At 20.5% G+C, this 16,665-nt stretch overlaps 13 protein-coding genes and 24 non-coding genes across 37 annotated transcripts, besides 12 other annotated features; 15 read left to right on the top strand and 22 right to left on the bottom strand. All coding sequences in view use genetic code 5, as the record gives it.

Annotated features, from left to right (window-relative positions):
* Nucleotides 1–1,772: a sequence feature (A/T rich-region containing origin of replication).
* Nucleotides 95–136: a repeat region (repeat III-4).
* Nucleotides 137–178: a repeat region (repeat III-3).
* Nucleotides 179–220: a repeat region (repeat III-2).
* Nucleotides 221–258: a repeat region (repeat III-1).
* Nucleotides 533–642: a repeat region (repeat II-2).
* Nucleotides 643–732: a repeat region (repeat II-1).
* Nucleotides 809–994: a repeat region (repeat I-5).
* Nucleotides 995–1,184: a repeat region (repeat I-4).
* Nucleotides 1,185–1,373: a repeat region (repeat I-3).
* Nucleotides 1,374–1,561: a repeat region (repeat I-2).
* Nucleotides 1,562–1,750: a repeat region (repeat I-1).
* KEG16_r01 lies at nt 1,773–2,576 on the top strand. Its single transcript has one exon. It is a non-coding gene; the product is annotated as a s-rRNA (ribosomal RNA).
* Nucleotides 2,577–2,648, top strand: KEG16_t22. The gene has a single exon. It is a non-coding gene; the product is annotated as a tRNA-Val (tRNA).
* Nucleotides 2,649–3,981, top strand: KEG16_r02. Its single transcript has one exon. It is a non-coding gene; the product is annotated as a l-rRNA (ribosomal RNA).
* On the top strand, nt 3,982–4,049 carry KEG16_t21. Its single transcript has one exon. It is a non-coding gene; the product is annotated as a tRNA-Leu (tRNA).
* On the top strand, nt 4,050–4,994 carry ND1 (NADH dehydrogenase subunit 1). The gene has a single exon. It carries the CDS (start codon nt 4,050–4,052, stop codon nt 4,992–4,994), a length of 945 nt encoding a protein of 314 aa, YP_194923.1.
* Nucleotides 4,995–5,016: 22 nt separating this feature from the next.
* Nucleotides 5,017–5,081, bottom strand: KEG16_t20. Its single transcript has one exon. It is a non-coding gene; the product is annotated as a tRNA-Ser (tRNA).
* CYTB (cytochrome b) lies at nt 5,081–6,217 on the bottom strand. The gene has a single exon. The coding sequence runs from the start codon at nt 6,215–6,217 to the stop codon at nt 5,081–5,083; it is 1,137 nt and encodes a 378-aa protein (YP_194922.1).
* On the bottom strand, nt 6,217–6,741 carry ND6 (NADH dehydrogenase subunit 6). The gene has a single exon. It carries the CDS (start codon nt 6,739–6,741, stop codon nt 6,217–6,219), a length of 525 nt encoding a protein of 174 aa, YP_194921.1.
* Nucleotides 6,742–6,808, top strand: KEG16_t19. The gene has a single exon. It is a non-coding gene; the product is annotated as a tRNA-Pro (tRNA).
* Nucleotides 6,809–6,872, bottom strand: KEG16_t18. The gene has a single exon. It is a non-coding gene; the product is annotated as a tRNA-Thr (tRNA).
* A 2-nt stretch (nt 6,873–6,874) lies between these two features.
* On the top strand, nt 6,875–7,171 carry ND4L (NADH dehydrogenase subunit 4L). The gene has a single exon. It carries the CDS (start codon nt 6,875–6,877, stop codon nt 7,169–7,171), a length of 297 nt encoding a protein of 98 aa, YP_194920.1.
* Nucleotides 7,165–8,508, top strand: ND4 (NADH dehydrogenase subunit 4). Its single transcript has one exon. It carries the CDS (start codon nt 7,165–7,167, stop codon nt 8,506–8,508), a length of 1,344 nt encoding a protein of 447 aa, YP_194919.1.
* Nucleotides 8,509–8,510: 2 nt separating this feature from the next.
* On the top strand, nt 8,511–8,576 carry KEG16_t17. Its single transcript has one exon. It is a non-coding gene; the product is annotated as a tRNA-His (tRNA).
* On the top strand, nt 8,577–10,319 carry ND5 (NADH dehydrogenase subunit 5). The gene has a single exon. It carries the CDS (start codon nt 8,577–8,579, stop codon nt 10,317–10,319), a length of 1,743 nt encoding a protein of 580 aa, YP_194918.1.
* A 7-nt stretch (nt 10,320–10,326) lies between these two features.
* KEG16_t16 lies at nt 10,327–10,393 on the top strand. The gene has a single exon. It is a non-coding gene; the product is annotated as a tRNA-Phe (tRNA).
* On the bottom strand, nt 10,392–10,457 carry KEG16_t15. Its single transcript has one exon. It is a non-coding gene; the product is annotated as a tRNA-Glu (tRNA).
* Nucleotides 10,458–10,474: 17 nt separating this feature from the next.
* On the top strand, nt 10,475–10,541 carry KEG16_t14. Its single transcript has one exon. It is a non-coding gene; the product is annotated as a tRNA-Ser (tRNA).
* KEG16_t13 lies at nt 10,540–10,606 on the bottom strand. The gene has a single exon. It is a non-coding gene; the product is annotated as a tRNA-Asn (tRNA).
* Nucleotide 10,607: 1 nt separating this feature from the next.
* On the bottom strand, nt 10,608–10,675 carry KEG16_t12. The gene has a single exon. It is a non-coding gene; the product is annotated as a tRNA-Ala (tRNA).
* Nucleotides 10,676–10,739, bottom strand: KEG16_t11. Its single transcript has one exon. It is a non-coding gene; the product is annotated as a tRNA-Arg (tRNA).
* ND3 (NADH dehydrogenase subunit 3) lies at nt 10,738–11,091 on the bottom strand. Its single transcript has one exon. It carries the CDS (start codon nt 11,089–11,091, stop codon nt 10,738–10,740), a length of 354 nt encoding a protein of 117 aa, YP_194917.1.
* KEG16_t10 lies at nt 11,092–11,157 on the bottom strand. The gene has a single exon. It is a non-coding gene; the product is annotated as a tRNA-Gly (tRNA).
* Nucleotides 11,157–11,945, bottom strand: COX3 (cytochrome c oxidase subunit III). The gene has a single exon. The coding sequence runs from the start codon at nt 11,943–11,945 to the stop codon at nt 11,157–11,159; it is 789 nt and encodes a 262-aa protein (YP_194916.1).
* Nucleotides 11,946–11,948: 3 nt separating this feature from the next.
* On the bottom strand, nt 11,949–12,629 carry ATP6 (ATP synthase F0 subunit 6). The gene has a single exon. The coding sequence runs from the start codon at nt 12,627–12,629 to the stop codon at nt 11,949–11,951; it is 681 nt and encodes a 226-aa protein (YP_194915.1).
* Nucleotides 12,623–12,784, bottom strand: ATP8 (ATP synthase F0 subunit 8). The gene has a single exon. It carries the CDS (start codon nt 12,782–12,784, stop codon nt 12,623–12,625), a length of 162 nt encoding a protein of 53 aa, YP_194914.1.
* KEG16_t09 lies at nt 12,785–12,853 on the bottom strand. Its single transcript has one exon. It is a non-coding gene; the product is annotated as a tRNA-Asp (tRNA).
* Nucleotides 12,854–12,865: 12 nt separating this feature from the next.
* On the bottom strand, nt 12,866–12,936 carry KEG16_t08. The gene has a single exon. It is a non-coding gene; the product is annotated as a tRNA-Lys (tRNA).
* COX2 (cytochrome c oxidase subunit II) lies at nt 12,937–13,621 on the bottom strand. Its single transcript has one exon. A coding segment is annotated over exon 1 (685 nt).
* A 5-nt stretch (nt 13,622–13,626) lies between these two features.
* KEG16_t07 lies at nt 13,627–13,693 on the bottom strand. The gene has a single exon. It is a non-coding gene; the product is annotated as a tRNA-Leu (tRNA).
* COX1 (cytochrome c oxidase subunit I) lies at nt 13,694–15,230 on the bottom strand (the record flags this gene model as incomplete). The annotated part of the gene is made up of 1 exon: nt 13,694–15,230. A coding segment is annotated over one exon (1,537 nt), but the record flags the coding sequence as incomplete, so codon positions are not given.
* Nucleotides 15,229–15,295, top strand: KEG16_t06. Its single transcript has one exon. It is a non-coding gene; the product is annotated as a tRNA-Tyr (tRNA).
* On the top strand, nt 15,296–15,362 carry KEG16_t05. The gene has a single exon. It is a non-coding gene; the product is annotated as a tRNA-Cys (tRNA).
* Nucleotides 15,362–15,431, bottom strand: KEG16_t04. Its single transcript has one exon. It is a non-coding gene; the product is annotated as a tRNA-Trp (tRNA).
* On the bottom strand, nt 15,432–16,457 carry ND2 (NADH dehydrogenase subunit 2). The gene has a single exon. The coding sequence runs from the start codon at nt 16,455–16,457 to the stop codon at nt 15,432–15,434; it is 1,026 nt and encodes a 341-aa protein (YP_194911.1).
* On the bottom strand, nt 16,458–16,526 carry KEG16_t03. The gene has a single exon. It is a non-coding gene; the product is annotated as a tRNA-Met (tRNA).
* Nucleotides 16,527–16,595, top strand: KEG16_t02. Its single transcript has one exon. It is a non-coding gene; the product is annotated as a tRNA-Gln (tRNA).
* Nucleotide 16,596: 1 nt separating this feature from the next.
* Nucleotides 16,597–16,665, bottom strand: KEG16_t01. Its single transcript has one exon. It is a non-coding gene; the product is annotated as a tRNA-Ile (tRNA).

Here is a 16,665-nt window from a genome sequence, read left to right as displayed (position 1 = left end):
AATTTTTTTTTTTTATTATTATAAGTATAAACCAAAAAAATGGAACTAATTTAATAAAATCACTCAATTTTTTTATTTATTTTATTATTATTTTAATATAAATATTTATATTATAATTAAATATTTATATAAATATAATATAAATATTTATATTATAATTAAATATTTATATAAATATAATATAAATATTTATATTATAATTAAATATTTATATAAATATAATATAAATATTTATATTATAATTAAATATATAAATATATATTATTTATATAAATATAATATATTTAATAATATATATATTTATATTAACAATTAAATATTTATATTAAATATATATAATATATCAAAATCCAACATAATTATGGTTAAACATAAATAACAGTGAAGTATTTATAAGCCTATGGGTCCTAAATGAAGAAAAAAAAAAAATAACTTAATATATAATAATTTTATAATAATATAGAATGGATTTATATAAATTATTAATTAATTATGACCATAATTAATTAAATATATAATATATATATATATATAATAAATTTATTATATATATATATAATATATTATAATAAATAATTTATTAATAATTATTATTTATATATATATATATATATATTAAATATAAATTATTTATATATATATAAATATATATATATATATATTAAATATAAATTATTTATATATATATATATATATATATAAATATATATATATATTAAATATAAATTATTTATATATATATAAATAAATTAATTAAGTGGATTTTTTTCCTTTAAAATTTTATATATATAAAAAAATAAAAAAAAAATAATTAGTTATATATAAATTTTTAAAGTATTATAATTTTACAATATATTAAGGGGTTAATTTAATAAGTTTGATGCTTCTAGGAAGAAATGAACTAATTATAATTATTATTAAATTATTTATAATTGATTTAATAGTATGTGTATATTTTACCAAATATAATAATATTTATTAATAAATTATAAAATAATTATTTATATATAAATAAATTATTAAAGTATTAAAATATTAAAATAAATTAAGGGGTTATTTTAATAAGTTTGATGCTTCTAGGAAGAAATGAACTAATTATAATTATTATTCAATTATTTATACTTGATTTAATAGTATGTGTATATTTTACAAAATATAATAATATTTATTAATAAATTATAAAATAATTATTATACATAAATAAATTATTAAAGTATTAAAATATTAAAATAAATTAAGGGGTTATTTTAATAAGTTTGATGCTTCTAGGAAGAAATGAACTAATTATAATTATTATTAAATTATTTATAATTGATTTAATAGTATGTGTATATTTTACAAAATATAATAATATTTATTAATAAATTATAAAATAATTATTTATATATAAATAAATTATTAAAGTATTAAAATATTAAAATAAATTAAGGGGTTATTTTAATAAGTTTGATGCTTCTAGGAAGAAATGAACTATTATAATTATTATTAAATTATTTATAATTGATTTAATAGTATGTGTATATTTTACAAATATAATAATATTTATTAATAAATTATAAAATATTTATTTATATATAAATAAATTATTAAAGTATTAAAATATTAAAATAAATTAAGGGGTTATTTTAATAAGTTTGATGCTTCTAGGAAGAAATGAACTAATTATAATTATTATTAAATTATTTATAATTGATTTAATAGTATGTGATCTTTTATAAAATATAATAATATTTATTAATAAATTATAAAATTTTAAATTATTATTTTAATTTATAAAATTATTATTTTATTTTAGTTAATATTTTTGTTATCATTTTATTTTACATGTAAATTTTTGTATGAATTAAATTAATTTTTAAAAAATTAAATTTATAAATATTTATTCGCAGTAATTAATATTATAATTAAAAAAGAAATTTTGTATTAGTAATAATATATAGTATTGGTAAAATTTGTGCCAGCTACCGCGGTTATACAAATAATACAAATAAAAATTTTTAGTATTAGTTAAATGATTAAATTTATAATATAAATTTAAATTTATTAGGTGAAATTTTTAAATTTATTTATTTATTATTATTAAAAATAATTTAAGCTATAAACTTTTTATAATAAACTAGGATAGATACCCTATTATTAAAAATAAATATTTAAATGCTAAAGTAGTATTAGTTATATTCTTAAAATTTAAAAAATTTGGCGGTGTTTTAGTCTATTTAGAGGAATCTGTTCTGTAATTGATAATTCACATTGAACCTTACTTAAATTTGTTTAATTTGTATATCGCCGTCATCAGAATATGTTATAAGATAAAAATTTTCTAAAAATTTAATTTAATAAAATGTCAGGTCAAGGTGCAGTTTATATTTAAGTAGAAATGGATTACAATAATTTTATTTAAATGGATAATTTTTTGAAATAAAGATTTGAAGGTGGATTTAATAGTAATATAAAAGAGATTATTTATATGATTTTAGCTCTAAAACCTTGATCCATATCGCCCATCGGTCTTATTTTTAAAATAAGATAAAGTTGTAACATAAGTAGATGTACCTGGAAAGGTGTATCTAGAAAGACAATTTAAAGCTTAATTAGTAAAGTATTTCATTTACATTGAAAAGAAATTTGTGCAAATCAATTTAAATTGATAAATTTTATTTATTAATTTTATTTATTTAAGTATTATATTTAATAAAAATAATTTTAATTCAATATAGTTTTAGTATTTTTTAAAGAAATAATAATTTTAATAATAGTTTATTTGTATTGTAAAAGAAGATTGAAATAATTTGAACAATTTTTATTTTAAAAGAAAATTTAATTTATTGTACCTTGTGTATCAGGGTTTATTAATTAATTAATTATTATAGTAATTTTTCTCGAATTTTAAAGATTTAATTATATATAAAAGTTATTGTGGAATAATTATTTTTAATATATAATTAGAAATGAAATGTTAATCGTTTTAAAATATATCTAGTTTTTTAAGAAATAAATTTAATCTAGATTTATAAATTAACAGTATTATTTATTTAATATTTTTAATTTATAAAATTAATATTTTAAGGGATTAGCTTTAAAATAAATTTTTAAATTTTAAAAAAGTATTTAATAAATGTAAGCTTAAAAATAGTTATCATTAATAAATTTGTTATAATTTATTTTAAATTTTTTATTATTTATTATAAAATTAAATTATTTATTAAAAATATAATTTTAATATTAATGATTTATAAATTATGGTAAATTAGTATATTTAATTTATATAAATTATTTAAATTGAGAGGTTTAAATAAGGAATTCGGCAAATTATATATTCACCTGTTTATCAAAAACATGTCTTTTTGTATTTAATTTAAAGTCTAACCTGCCCACTGATAGATATTAAAGGGCCGCAGTATTTTGACTGTGCGAAGGTAGCATAATCAGTAGTCTTTTAATTGAAGGCTTGTATGAATGGTTGAATGAGATATATACTGTCTTTTTTAAATTTTTATAGAATTTTATTTTTTAATTAAAAAGTTAAAATATAATTAAAAGACGAGAAGACCCTATAGATCTTTATTTTTTTTAATTATAAGTTAAAAAGAATAATTAAATTTATAGTTTTATAAAAAATTTTACTGGGGTGGTATTAAAATTTAATTAACTTTTATTATTTGTTTACATTAATATATGTATATTTGATCCAATTTTATTGATTAAAAAATTAAGTTACCTTAGGGATAACAGCGTAATTTTTTTTTAGAGTTCTTATCGACAAAAAAGATTGCGACCTCGATGTTGGATTAAGAATTATTTTTAGGTGTAGAAGTTTAAAGTTTAGGTCTGTTCGACCTTTGAATTCTTACATGATCTGAGTTCAAACCGGCGTAAGCCAGGTTGGTTTCTATCTTTAATAAATTATTATATTATAGTACGAAAGGACCTAATATAAAAAATATAAATTTTAAATTTATGAATTATATTAATATTTAATAAACTATTTTGGCAGATTAGAGCACTAAATTTAGAATTTATTTATATAATTTAATTAATTATAAATAGTAATTATAGATTATTTATTATCATTAATTGGAAGTTTATTATTAGTAGTTTGTGTAATAGTAGGAGTAGCTTTTTTGACTTTATTAAAACGTAAGGTTTTAGGATATATTCAAATTCGTAAGGGGCCTAATAAAGTAGGTTTTATAGGGTTATTGCAACCTTTTAGTGATGCTGTGAATTTATTTACTAAGGAACAAACTTATCCTTTATTATCAAATTATATTTTTTATTATTTTTCTCCTATTTTTTCTTTATTTTTATCATTATTAATTTGAATGAGAATACCTTATTTAATTAAATTATATTCTTTTAATTTAGGGGTTTTATTTTTTTTATGTATTACAAGTTTAGGAGTTTATACTGTAATAGTTGCTGGATGATCTTCAAATTCAAATTATGCCTTATTAGGGGGTTTACGAGCAGTAGCTCAAACTATTTCTTATGAAGTAAGTTTAGCATTTATTTTATTAAGATTTATTTTTTTAATCGGGAATTATAATTTTTTAAATTTTTATTTATATCAAAAATTTATATGATTTATTATTTTTTGTTTTCCTTTAAGATTAGTTTGATTTGCTTCATGTTTAGCTGAGACTAATCGAACTCCTTTTGATTTTGCTGAAGGAGAATCTGAATTAGTTTCTGGATTTAATGTAGAATATAGAAGAGGAGGATTTGCTTTAATTTTTTTAGCAGAATATTCAAGAATTTTATTTATAAGAATATTATTTAGAGTAATTTTTTTAGGTAGAGATATTTATAGAATTATATTTTTTTTAAAATTAACTACAATTTCTTTTTTATTTATTTGAGTACGGGGGACTTTGCCTCGGTTTCGTTATGATAAATTAATATATTTAGCTTGAAAGAGATTTTTACCTATATCTTTAAATTATTTATTTTTTTTTATTGGTTTAAAAATTTTTATCTTGTCTCTATTATTTTAATGAATAATTTTTAGTATTAAATAAATTAATAGAAGGTTTACTTCTTTCTTATGTTTTCAAGACATATGCTATAAAAGCTTATTAATTTAATTTAATAATTTATCTCAATATTTAGATAACATTGGATTAATAATAAAATAAGAAAAGTATAAAACTGTTAAAATTTGTCCTGTTAATACATAAGGATCTTCTACAGGTCGAGCTCCAATTCATGTTAGAAGAGAAGCAATAATTACTATATTTCAAAATAAAATTTGATTTAATGGATAAAATTGGAACCCTCGGAATTTACTAATATGAGTAAATGGAAAAATTATTAAAATTGCAATTGATAAAACTAATGCAATTACTCCCCCTAATTTATTAGGAATTGATCGTAAAATTGCATATGCAAATAAAAAATATCATTCAGGTTGAATATGAACAGGAGTAACTAGGGGATTAGCAGGAATGAAATTTTCTGGATCTATTAATAAATAATTAAATTTTCAAATAAATCCTATTAAAATTCATATAAAAATAATAAATCCAATAATATCCTTATAAATAAAATAAGGATGAAAAGGAATTTTATCAACATTAGAATTTAATCCTAATGGATTATTAGATCCAGTTTGATGTAAAAATAATAAATGAATTATAGTTAATGCTAATACAATAAAAGGTAAAATAAAATGAAAGTAAAAAATTCGGGTTAAAGTTGCATTATCAACAGCAAATCCTCCTCAAATTCATTGTACTAAATCTGGTCCATAATATGGAATAGCTGATAAAAGATTAGTAATTACAGTAGCCCCTCAGAATGATATTTGTCCTCAAGGTAAAACATATCCTAAAAATCCTGTTGCTATTACTATAAATAGGATAATTACTCCAATTATTCATGTTGGAACAAATAAATAAGAGTTATAATAAATTCCTCGACCTACGTGAATAAATAAACAAGCAAAAAAAAAAGAAGCTCCATTAGCATGGCAAATTCGTAAAAATCAACCATTATTTACATCTCGATAAATATGATTTACTCTATTAAAAGCAGTTTCAATATCTGCTGTATAATGTATTGCTAAAAATAATCCTGTTAAAATTTGAATAATTAAACATAATCCCAATAATGATCCAAAATTTCATCAGGCTGAAATATTAGAAGGAGCAGGTAAATCCACTAAAGCATTGTTAGCTATTTTTAATAAAGGGTGAGTTTTTCGTAATGATTTAGTCATTAATTTATTGGTCGTAATGGGCCATAATTTTTTTTTGTAATTTTTACTGTTACTAATAAAGTTAAAAATAAATAATTAATCAATAATAAAGTAATTAAATTAGTTGGAAAATTATATATTTTATTTAATGAAATCGTGTCTTCTGTTAAAAAATTATTTATTAGAGATAATTTAATTATTTCATTATTATTAATGAAAGGTTCAATGATTAATTTATCAAAAAATAAATAAAATTTTAAGAATATTAAATTATGAAAAGCATAATAAATGCTAATTTTTAGTGATAATGTAAGTAATTCATTAGATGAAAGAGAAGTTACATAAATGAATAAAACTAATATTCCCCTATTAAAAAATAAAAATAGCACATATGAAAATCAAAAAGTTTTTATAAGTATTCCTGTTAATAAACAGGTAAAAAATGTTTGAATTAATAATATTAGACCTATAGCAAGCAGATGTTTTATTTGTATAAAAATAAAACTAATAATAAAAACAATTAATATAATTAATATTATAATAATCAAGAAATAGTTTATAATAAAATATTAACTTTGGGAGTTAATGAAAAGGAAGAATCTTTTTTCTTGAAGTTTTAAAAAAATAATTTTTATTTCCAGTTTACAAGACTGATGTTTTGTTAAACTATTAAAACTAATGATAAATTTATATATATATTATTTAATAATTATTATATTTATTTTTGGGTGTATTGTTTTTATTTCTAGACGAAAACATCTTCTCTGTACATTATTAAGATTAGAATTTATAGTATTAATATTATTTATATTATTATTTTTATATTTAAATTTTATAAATTATGAGAGTTATTTTAGTATATTTTTTTTAACTTTTTGTGTATGTGAAGGGGTATTAGGGTTGTCTATTTTAGTATCAATAATTCGGACTCATGGTAATGATTATTTTCAAAGTTTTTCTATTTTACAATGTTAAAATTTATTTTTATACTTATATTTATATTTTTTTTACTTTTTAAAAAAAATATTTATTGAATGGTTCAGAATTTAATTTTTTTAGCAACAAGTTTATTTATAATTAAAATTAGATCATTATATTATTTTTGTAATATTTCTTATTATTTTGGTTTAGATATAATTTCTTACGGTTTAATTTTATTAAGATTTTGAATTTGTGGTTTAATTTTAATAGCTATAGAAGGAGTAATTCGTTATAATAATTATATTAATTTATTTTTATTTATAATTATTTTTTTATTATTAATATTAATTTTTACTTTTAGTTCTATAAGTATATTTATGTTTTATTTATTTTTTGAAAGAAGTTTAATTCCTACATTATTTTTAATTTTAGGATGAGGTTATAACCTAGAGCGATTACAAGCAGGGGTTTATTTATTATTTTATACCTTATTAGCTTCCTTACCCTTATTAATTGGGATTTTTTATATGATACTTATAGAATATATTTTATTATATTATAGGTTATTAAAATTTATATTATTTAATTGGGATTTATTATATTTGTGTATGGTGGTTGCTTTTTTAGTAAAAATACCAATATTTTTAGTTCATTTATGATTACCTAAAGCTCATGTTGAGGCACCTGTTTCAGGTTCTATAATTTTAGCTGGAGTTTTATTAAAATTGGGAGGATATGGTTTATTACGGGTATTTTCAATTATACAAATTTTGGGGACAAAATTTAATTTTATTTGAGTTAGAATTAGATTAGTTGGAGGAGTTTTAGTAAGTTTAATTTGTTTATGACAAATAGATTTAAAATCTTTAATTGCTTATTCTTCTGTAGCTCATATAGGAATTGTATTAAGAGGATTAATAACGATAACTTATTGAGGATTAAATGGTTCTTATACTTTAATAATTGCTCATGGATTATGTTCTTCAGGGTTATTTTGTTTAGCTAATATTGCTTATGAACGAATGAGCAGACGAAGTTTATTAATTAATAAAGGGATATTAAATTTTATACCAAGTTTATCATTATGATGATTTTTATTATGTTCTGGAAATATAGCTGCTCCTCCGACTTTAAATTTATTAGGAGAAATTTCTTTATTAAATAGAATTATTAGTTGATCTTGATTAACAATAATTAGTCTATCTTTATTATCTTTTTTTAGAGCAGCTTATACATTATTTTTATTTGCATATAGACAACATGGGAAAATTTATTCAGGAATATACTTTTTTTCTTCAGGAAGAAGTCGAGAATTTTTATTATTAATATTACATTGACTACCATTAAATTTATTAATTATAAAAAGAAGCCTTTGTATATTATGAATTTAATAATTTAAATAGTTTAAAATAAAATATTGATTTGTGGTGTCAATGATATGAGAATTTCATTTTAGATCGTGAATATGCTAGTTAATTATTGTAAAATACGATTTTATATTTTAATTTCTATAAGATTCATTTTATTTATTTTGAGATTAAAATTTTTGTTAATAAATTTAGTATATTTTATTGAATGAGAAGTTGTTTCTTTACATTCAATATCTATTGTAATAACTTTTTTATTTGATTGAATAAGATTAATATTTATATCTTTTGTTTTATTGATTTCTTCTTTAGTAATTTTTTATAGTAATCAATATATAGCTGAAGATTTTAATATTAATCGATTTATTTTATTAGTATTAATATTTGTAATATCAATAATAATATTAATTATTAGTCCTAATTTAATTAGAATTTTATTAGGTTGAGATGGATTAGGATTAGTTTCTTACTGTTTAGTTATTTATTTTCAAAATATTAAGTCTTATAATGCATGTATGTTGACTGCTCTTTCTAATCGAATTGGTGATGTAGCTCTATTGTTAGCTATTGCTTGAATATTAAATTATGGAAGTTGAAATTATATTTTTTATTTAGATATAATAAAAAATAATTTTGAAATAATAATTATTGGAGGATTAGTTATATTAGCTGCTATGACTAAAAGAGCTCAAATTCCTTTTTCTTCTTGATTACCTGCAGCTATAGCTGCTCCTACTCCTGTTTCTGCTTTAGTTCATTCTTCTACTTTAGTAACTGCAGGGGTTATTTTATTAATTCGGTTTAATGTCTTTTTAAATAATTCTTGGAAAGGACAATTTTTATTATTAGTTTCTGGATTAACAATATTTATAGCTGGATTAGGGGCTAATTTTGAATTTGATTTAAAAAAAATTATTGCTTTATCTACTTTAAGTCAATTAGGGTTAATAATAAGTATTTTATCTATAGGATTTTATAAATTAGCTTTTTTTCATTTTTTAACACATGCATTATTTAAATCCTTATTATTTATATGTGCAGGGTCTATTATTCATAATATAAAAAATGCTCAAGATATTCGATTAATAGGGGGTTTAAATATAAGAATACCTTTAACATGTAGTTGTTTTAATATTGCTAATTTAGCTTTATGTGGGGTACCTTTTTTAGCAGGGTTTTATTCGAAGGATTTAATTTTAGAAATAGTAATGTTTTCTTATGTAAATGTTTTTTCTTTTTTTCTTTTTTTTTTTTCTACAGGGTTAACTGTATGTTATTCATTTCGCTTAGTTTATTATTCAATAACTGGTGATTTTAATAGACGCACTTTACATTTTTTAAATGATGCAGGGTGAACTATATCTTTTAGAATTTCTTTTTTAACAGTTATAGCCATTATTGGAGGCAGAATGTTAAGTTGATTAATATTTTTTAATCCTGCAATAATTTGTTTACCTTATCATTTAAAATTATTAACATTAATAGTTTGTATATTAGGAGGCTTTATTGGGTATTTAATTAGACATGGTAATTTTTTTTTTATTAATAAGTCTTTAGTTTATTATAATTTTAGTTTTTTTTTTGGTTGTATTTACTTTATACCTATAATTTCAACTGTGGGAGTAGCAAGTTGACCATTAAGGTTAGGACTATATTCTTATAAAATTTTTGATCAAGGGTGAAGAGAATATTTTGGGGGTCAAATATTGTATAATCAATTAAAAAATTATTCATTATATGTGCAAGAGTTTCAAAATAATAATTTAAAAATTTATTTATTAAGATATATATTATTAGTAATTATTTTAGTAGTAATAATAATATTTTTAAATTAATTAATAAATTTAAATAGCTTATAATTAGAGCATAACATTGAAGATGTTGGGGAAATTATTTTAATTTTTAAATATTTATAAAAAATAAATTTTTATTTTTACAGTGAAAATGTAATGTTTTATTTAAACTATATAAATATTAATATTTAGGGGAAGAAATATGTTGATCAAGAAAAAGCTGCTAACTTTTTTCTTTAATGGTTTAATTCCATTTATATTTCTTAATTGGAATAATAATATTCAATTATATCATTAACAGTGATATACCTCTTTTTGGTTTCAATTAATTAAGGTAAATTGAATTAAATTCAATACTTTTTAAGTGCAAATTAAATGTTATAATTAACTATTACCCTAAAATATGGGTGAATTTCACCTAAGATTAGGTCGAAACTAATTGCAATAAATCGCTTCATATTTAATTATTTCATTCTAATGCTCCTTGATTTCATTCATGATATAATCCAATTAATAAAATAAAAATAAAAAATAGACTAGTAATTGATCAATTAATTAAATTTGATGATTTAATAATTAAAATTATTGGTAAAATTAAAGCAATTTCTACATCAAAAATTAAAAAAATAATAGCAATTAAAAAAAATCGTAATGAAAAAGGTAAACGAGAGTAATTTATTGGATCAAATCCACATTCAAAGGGGGAAGATTTTTCTCGATCTATAATAGTTTTTTTTGATAGAATTGTTGCGAGTATTATTACAATAATAGTAATAATAAAAATAATTATTGTTATAAATATTAATATTATAATTATTTATACTAAAATTATTTAGTCCTTGTGATTGGAAGTCACATATACAATTATATCTATATAAATTAATTACCTCATCAATAAATTGGAATATATAAAAATAATCAAACTTCATCAACAAAATGTCAATATCAAGCTGCTGCTTCAAAACCAAAATGATGATTTTTAGAAAAATGATAATTTAAATGTCGTAATAAACAAATTAATAAAAATGTTGTTCCAATTAATACATGAAGTCCATGAAATCCTGTAGCAATATAAAATGTTGATCCATAAACAGAATCTGCAATTGTAAAAGGTGCTTCAATATATTCATAAGCTTGTAAAATTGAAAAATAAATTCCTAATATAATTGTAAAAAATAATCCTTGAGTAGTTTGAGAATGATTACTTTCTATTAAAGTATGATGAGCCCATGTAACAGTAACTCCTGATGCTAAGAGAATAGCTGTATTAAGTAAAGGAATTTGGAAGGGATTAAAAGGAATAATTCCAATAGGAGGTCAAATTATTCCTAATTCAATAGTTGGGGATAAACTACTATGAAAAAAAGCTCAAAAAAACGAAATAAAAAAAAATACTTCTGAAATAATGAATAAAATTATTCCCCATCGTAATCCTAATGTTACAGGGATAGTATGAAGACCTTGAAATGTTCCTTCTCGAGAAATATCTCGTCATCATTGATATATTGTAAGTATAGTAATAATATTTCCTAATAGAAATAAAGAGTTATTATATTGATGAAATCATTGAACAAGTCCAGTAACTGTTGTTATAGCTCCAATAGCTCCTGTTAATGGTCAGGGACTATAATCTACTAAATGAAAAGGGTGATTTGCATGTGTTGACATAAATTAATTTACTTCACTTGAATAAAGAGTTCTTAAAACAGCAAATACATAAGATTGAATAATAGCTACAGCTGATTCAAGTACTAATAAAGCAATTTGAGTAATTAAAATTATAGATAAAATAATATAAGATGTTGATATAGGGCCGGTATTTCCTAAAAGAGTTATTAAAAGATGTCCTGCAATTATATTAGCTGTAAGCCGTACAGCTAAAGTTCCAGGACGAATTACATTTCTAATTGTTTTAATACAAACTATAAAAGGTATTAGTATAGGAGGGGTGCCTTGAGGAACTAAGTGGGCAAATATATGTTGAGTATGGCAAATTCAACCATAAAGTATAAAACTTAATCATAAAGGAAAAGCTAATGTTAGAGTTAATGTTAAATGACTAGTACTAGTAAAAATGTATGGAAATAGTCCTAAAAAATTATTAAATATAATTAAAGAAAATAAAGACACAAATATTAAAGTTCTTCCATTATGTCCATTTGGCCCTAAAAGAGTTTTAAATTCTTTATGAAGAGTTAATAAAATATTATTTCAAATAATTTGGAATCGATTAGGTATTAATCAAAATGTTGATGGGATAATTAAAAGACCAATAAAAGTTCTAAATCAATTTAATGATATATTGAAAATAGTAGTTGAAGGGTCAAATACAGAAAATAAGTTTGTTATCATTTTCAATTTAATTTATATTGTTTAATATTTAAATTTTGGCAAGATTCATTTGAATTATAAAAAAAACAAAAGTAATTTTTTATATTAAAAATTACTAATGTAATTGAAAAAATAAAAAATAAAGTTAATCAACTAATTGGAGCTATTTGAGGAATTAAAAAATATTAGATGATCTAATTTTTTTAGTTTGACATACTAAGGTTTTTGATTAAACTAATTTTTTAAAAAATTAAATTTCATTAGAAGTAATAATCGTGTTACTATATTATGAATTAAGAGTTCATTACTTGCTTTCAGTCATCTAATGAATTTATTTGAGAAGAAATTCATTTAATAAAATAATTTATTGGGATTCTCTCAATAACAATTGGTATGAAACTATGATTTGCTCCACAAATTTCTGAGCATTGTCCATAAAATAATCCAGGTTGATTTATTAAAAAATTAGTTTGATTTAAACGTCCGGGAGTAGCATCAATTTTTATTCCTATAGAGGGAACTGTTCAAGAATGAATTACATCAGTAGCAGTTACTAAAATTCGAATTTGATTATTTATTGGAAGAATAACTCGATTATCAACATCTAATAAACGAAATCCATTAATATCTAATTCATTAGTTGGAATTATGTAAGAATCAAATTCTAAATTTAAAAAATTAGAATATTCATAACTTCAATATCATTGATGGCCAATAACTTTTAAAGTAATTAAAGGAGAATTAATTTCATCTATTAAGTATAAAAGTCGTAAAGAAGGAAAGGCAATAAATATTAAAATAATTGCAGGAAGAATAGTTCAAATAATTTCAATTGTTTGTCCGTGAAGTAAATATTGATTTGTAAATTTATTAAAAAATAATATAAATATAATATATGCAATTATAATAGTAATTATAATTAAAATTAATAAAGTATGATCATGAAAAAAATTTAATTGTTCTATTAAAGGAGAAGTACTATTTTGAAGTCCTAGATTTATTCATGTTGCCATTTAATTTCTAATAAAAGATAATAATCTTTATATATGAAGCTTAAATTCATTGCACTAACTCGCCATATTAGAAATTAGAAGAAAGAAGAGGTAATTCTGAATAGGTATGTTCTGCAGGAGGTAAAGTATGATATCATTCAATAGATGAAGATAATTGTATGGGGAAAGAAGGAGTTCGTTGTGTAATTATTCTTTCTCAAATAATAAATAAAAAGAAAATAATAGCAAATAAAGAAATTATTCTTCCTAAAGAAGAAATAATATTTCAAGTTAAATAACTATCTGGAAAATCAGAGTAACGTCGAGGTATTCCGGCTAATCCTAAAAAATGTTGAGGAAAAAAAGTTAAATTAACTCCGATAAATATTATTGTAAATTGAGCTTTTAATCATGAAGGATTTATAATTATTCCTGTTAATAATGGATATCAATGAATAAATCCTGCTATAATAGCAAATACTGCTCCTATAGATAATACATAATGAAAATGGGCTACTACATAATATGTATCGTGAAGTACAATATCAATTGATGAATTAGCTAAAATTACTCCGGTTAATCCCCCAACTGTAAATAAAAAAACAAATCCTAAAGATCATAAAAGTGCAGGGCTATATGTTAATTGTGTTCCATGAAGAGTAGCTAATCAACTAAAAATTTTAATTCCTGTAGGTACCGCAATAATTATAGTTGCAGACGTAAAATAAGCTCGAGTATCAACATCTATACCAACTGTGAATATATGATGAGCTCATACAATAAATCCTAATAAGCCAATTGTTAATATAGCATAAATTATTCCTAAAGTACCAAAAGTTTCCTTTTTTCCTCTTTCTTGTGTAATAATATGAGAAATTATTCCAAATCCTGGCAGAATTAAAATATAAACTTCTGGATGACCAAAAAATCAAAATAAATGTTGATATAAAATAGGGTCTCCCCCTCCAATTGGATCAAAAAAAGATGTATTTAAATTTCGGTCTGTTAATAATATAGTAATAGCTCCGGCTAATACGGGTAGAGAAAGAAGTAATAAAATAGCTGTAATTACTACTGATCACACAAATAAAGGTAGTCGGTCAAGAGTAATACCAGCTGATCGTATATTAATTACAGTTGTAATAAAATTTACTGCTCCTAAAATAGATGAGATTCCCGCTAAATGTAAAGAAAAAATTGCTAAATCAACTGAAGCCCCAGCATGAGCTGTTCCAGAAGAAAGAGGAGGATAAACCGTTCACCCTGTTCCAGCTCCGTTTTCTACTATAGAACTAGAAAGCAGCAGTGTTAAAGAGGGGGGTAATATTCAAAAACTTATATTATTTATTCGAGGAAAAGTTATATCAGGGGCTCCTAGTATTAAGGGGACTAGTCAGTTTCCAAATCCTCCAATTATGATAGGTATTACTATAAAAAAAATTATAATAAAAGCATGAGCAGTAACAATTACATTATAAATTTGATGATTTCCAATAAATATACCAGGATGTCTAAGTTCAATACGAATTAAAACTCTTAGTGAAGTTCCGACTATTCCAGGTCAAATACCGAAAATAAAGTATAATGTTCCAATATCTTTATGATTTGTTGAAAATAACCATTGTCGCGATTAAATGGCTGGAAGTTTAGGCAATAAATTGTAAATTTATGTATAAGAAATATTCTTTTTAATCAAACTTTATATTCAATAATGATATTAGACTGCAATTCTAAAGGAATAATTTTTTAATTATTAAAGTTTAAGAATTAAAAGATTAATACAAATATTTTCAGCTTTGAAGGCTATTAGTTTATTTAACTTAAATTCTTATTATAAAATTATAAAAATTAATGAAATTATTAATAATCCTATAATAGAAATAAAATTTATAGTTAAAATTAATGTTAAATTATTATTATTATGTTGATTAATTAATAATCAAGAATTTTTATTATAATTTAATATATAAATACTATAAGATATTCGTAAATAATAATAAAGAGTTACTAATGTTAAACAAACAGCAATAAATAAAATAAATATTTGATTTATTTCTACTAAATTTTGAATGACCAATCATTTAGGTAAAAATCCTAAAAAAGGAGGTAATCCTCCTAATGATAATAAATTTAAAAATATAAAAAATTTTATATAAGGATTTATTATAGATAAATTAAAAATTTGATTAAAATGAAATAATTTAAAATTATTAAATATTAAAATAATTGAAATTGATAAAATTGAATATAAAATAAAATATGTTATTCATAATAATTCATTATTTATTATAGCTAAAAGCATTCATCCTAAATGATTAATAGAAGAAAAAGCTATTAATTTACGTAAGGAGGTTTGATTTAATCCCCCAAATGCCCCAATAATTATAGAAAATAAAATAGTAAATAGAAAAAAATTATAATTTAAATTATAAGAAATTAATATTAATGGGGCAATTTTTTGTCAAGTTATAAGGATTAATCCATTAATTCAAGATAATCCTTCTATTACTCCAGGAAATCAAAAATGAAAGGGGGCTGCTCCTCTTTTTAATAATAATGTTGATAAAACTAATAAATTATTAAAATTATTATTTATTATTCAATTTCTATTAAAAAATATTATTATTAAAATAATAGCAAATAATAAAATTGAAGAAGCAAAGGCTTGAACTAAAAAATATTTTAATCTACTTTCTGAAGTTATTAGATTTTTTTTACTTTCATTTATTAAGGGAATAAATGAAAGTAAATTAATTTCTAATCCTATTCATGCCCCTAATCAAGAGTTAGCTGAAATAGTAATTAAAGACCCAGAAATTAATATAATAAAAAAAATGTTATTGGAAATTTTTTTAATTAAAAAGAAAAGGATTATTACCTTTATAAGTGGGGTATGAACCCAATAGCTTAATTAGCTTATCTTTTTTATATTTTAGTGTATGATGCACAAAAGTTTTTGAAACTTTTAGAAATAGTTTAATTCTATTAAATATAAATAATGAATAAAGTATTAAATCTTTATAATTTACCCTATCAAGGTAATCCTTTTTATCAGGCAATTCATT

Source organism: Aedes albopictus, mitochondrion (assembly GCF_035046485.1).
Source record: "Aedes albopictus mitochondrion, complete genome".
NCBI classification, from domain to species: domain Eukaryota; kingdom Metazoa; phylum Arthropoda; class Insecta; order Diptera; family Culicidae; genus Aedes; species Aedes albopictus.
Note: the sequence above shows the minus strand (reverse complement) of the source record. Positions and strands in the feature narration are given on the sequence as shown.